This window comes from Myotis brandtii, unplaced genomic scaffold, assembly GCF_000412655.1.
Source record: "Myotis brandtii unplaced genomic scaffold, ASM41265v1 scaffold480, whole genome shotgun sequence".
NCBI classification, from domain to species: Eukaryota; Metazoa; Chordata; class Mammalia; order Chiroptera; family Vespertilionidae; genus Myotis; species Myotis brandtii.
In genome coordinates, this window is record NW_005368342.1 from 871801 (window position 1) to 875016 (window position 3216).

Consider the following 3216-nt stretch of genomic DNA (forward strand, 5'->3'; position numbering starts at 1 on the left):
CGCGGGCCACCTGCAAATACAAATATTGTATTTGTTCCCGTTTTGTTTTTTTACTTCAAAATAAGATATGTGCAGTGTGCATAGGAATTTGTTCATAGTTTTTTTTTAAACTATAGTCCGGCCCTCCAACAGTCTGAGGGACAGTGAACTGGCCCCCTGTTTAAAAAGTTTGAGGACCCCTGGTTAGGAAACCCCTGTGAAAGGGTCGTTCGACCCCCAAAGGGGTCGCGACCCACAGGTTGAGAACCGCTGGCCTACAGACTGTTAGGATTCTGACTTGAATTGTCCTCAAGGCAATCGTCCTCAGGTGTGGTGAGAATTTTCTTTCAACAGGGTGGGGCAGTTTCTTCTGCCTGGAGGCTAATTGTTATTTTTAATCTCTTAAATAGCCTCAGGGTAAGGTGTTTTCCAATAGGGTGTGTCAACTGTCTTCCCCCCAGGCAAGGCAAATGTCTATGTGGAAAGATGTCCTCTGCTGTGTGAGGGAATGACTCAGCCCAGGAAACTAAGGGTGTCTTCCTTCTGAGCTCTATCCCCTGAGTCTCCAGTCCTGGCTTCTGCTCTCACAGCTCCAGTCCACTTCACCCTCCCTTTGCTGGAGCACATGGTGGGTGGCTCTACAGGGAATTTTGTGTGTTGGTCCTTTAAGAGGGTGCCTGAATTTTCAGCTATTACTCTCTGGCAGACAGCACCCCACTGTTTTTCACAGCCAGATGTTATGTGGGTACCTCCTCAGTTTTGGTGTTCTCTGTTAGGGGGCCCAGCTTTGGGATTAGATCCTAGAATTCTCAATGGCAACCCCCCACAGCTGAGATATCTCTCTGGGACTTCAGTTGCTGTCTGTGGGTGCCTAGCTAGCCCTTTCAGGCCTCTGTTCCTCCTTCCAGTCTCTATGCCAGCAGTTCTCAACCTGTGGGTCGCGACCCCTTTGGGGGTCGAACGACCCTTTCACAGGGGTCACCTAAGACCATCGGAAAACACATATATAATTACATATTGTTTTTGTGATTAATCACTATGCTTTAATTATGTTCAATTTGTAACAATGAAAATACATCCTGCATATCAGATATTTACATTACGATTCATAACAGTAGCAAAATTACAGTTATGAAGTAGCAACAAAAATAACTTTATGGTTGGGTGTCACCACAACATGAGGAACTGTATTAAAGGGTCGCGGCATCAGGAAGGTTGAGAACCACTGCTCTGCAGCATCAAAGAACTCCCTCCCCAGCTCCTTCCATCACAAGTTCCTCAGGGGACTCCGGCTCTGCCTTCACTACAGGCAGCAGCAGCAGAGTAGATGCCCTCTCCCAGGCCCCTCAAGGAAGTTTTTCTGTATTTTAGTTGTAATACCAGTTTGTTCCTGGGAGCATGTCTGTGCAACATCCACTTACTCTGCCGCCATTTTTAATCTCTGGAAAAATATTCTTAAAATATACTTAATAAAATAAATTTTAAAGTATACTTAATAAACTTATAAAAATAATTATCTAAATTGAGATCATCAACATCTCTCCAAACTATCTCGCTACTTTGCTCTGGATGAGAAAAAATGTCTTATTTAAAATCATACCTGTAATTAGTGCATCAGGTCGGGATTGCTCCTTTCTCCACGCGGGCACAAATACAGTAATATCTTTATGGCCTTTATCTAGAAACCAATCCACAGCTAGTTGTATTCCTCTGCAAGAGAACTCTTCTTTATTCCCATGGCTTTAGAAAGACAAAGAGTAAGAGGAGAGGACTGACAACAGGTAGGAAATAAATGCTCTAAACAGACTTTTTCTTAGTAGCAAGATATTAACATTTTCATACTTGATAATGCCAAAAATGTATTTTTAAAAAGAGGAAATAAAATTTTTTTATTCAATCATTACAAAGTATGCCATTATTATTATACCTTCATTCAAGGTCACAGATGGTTAAAAACAACTCACAATTTATTAATGATAGGTTATTTCCTATTACTACTTCAATTTTCTCCTCTTTCTGTTCCTATTATAACCTTATAATAGGAACTTCAAAGACTTGGATATTATCAACAGATGAAAAATAAGAGGTGTCAGACATCAAGTTATATTATAAAGCCACTGTTCTCAAAACTGCCTGGTACTGGCACAAGAACAGATATATAGACCAATGGAACAGAACAGAGAACTCAGAAATCAACCCAAGCCATTATGCTCAATTAATATTTGACAAAGGAGGACAAGAGAGCCCACTGCATGGGAGAATATATTTGCCAATGTTACATCTGATAAGGGTTTAATCTCTAAAATTTATAGGGAACTCATACAACTTAACAAAAGGAAGGCAAACAATCCAATTAAAAAATGGGCAAAGGACTTAAATAAACACTTCTTGAAAGTGGACATATAGAAGGCCAAGAGACATATGAAAAAATGCTCAAAGTCACTAATTATCCGAGAGATGAAAATCAAAACAACAATGAGGTACCACCTCACACCAGTTAGAATGGCTATCATCAACAAACCAACAAACGACAGTGCTGGTGGGGATGTGGAGAAAAGGGAACCTTCATACAGTCCTGGTGGGTGCCTGTATGGATGCAGACTAATGCAGCCACTGTGGAAAACAGTATGGAGTTTCCTCAAAAAATTAAATATGGAACTCCCATTTGACCCAGTAATCCTCTCAGACTATATCCCAAAAAATCAGAACACCAATCAGAAAGAACATATGCACCCCTAATGTTCATAGCAGCACAATGGAAACAGCTTAAGTGCCCATCAGCATATGAGTGGATTAAAAACCTTTGCTACATCTACACAATGGAATACTACACTGCTGTAAAAAAGAAAGAACTCTTACCATTTGCAATAGCATGGATGGTCATGGAGATTATGCTAAGCAAAATAAGCCAGTCAGAGAAAGATAAGTATCACAGGATCTCACTCATTTGTGGAATATAATGAACAACATAAACTGATGATCAAAAATAGATTCAGAGACATAGAATCATCAGATAGTCACACCTCAGAGGGAAGGCAGGGGAGGGTGAACGGGGGGTATATGGGGTGTAAGAGATCAACCAAGGAACTTATATGCATATAAGCATAACCAATGGACACAGACAATGGGGCGGTGAAGGCTGGAGCTGGTTGGTGGGTGCAGGCTGGGAGAGGACAATGGGGGGAAAGGGGGACATATGTAATACTTTCAACAATAAAGAATTAAAAAAAACACCTT

The 3216-nt window shown here is 40.9% G+C and overlaps 1 protein-coding gene across 6 annotated transcripts in view; it reads right to left on the reverse strand.

Annotated features, from left to right (window-relative positions):
• Nucleotides 1–3216, reverse strand: part of ZC3H12B (zinc finger CCCH-type containing 12B) — an 89168-nt gene that overhangs the window by 13793 nt on the left and 72159 nt on the right. For all 6 annotated transcript variants that reach the window (XM_005876177.2, XM_005876174.2, XM_014547671.1 and 3 more), the window contains one exon: nucleotides 1580–1719. In XM_005876177.2, the coding sequence (XP_005876239.1) occupies nucleotides 1580–1719 (140 nt within the window). The remainder of the gene's footprint in view (nucleotides 1–1579; nucleotides 1720–3216) is intronic.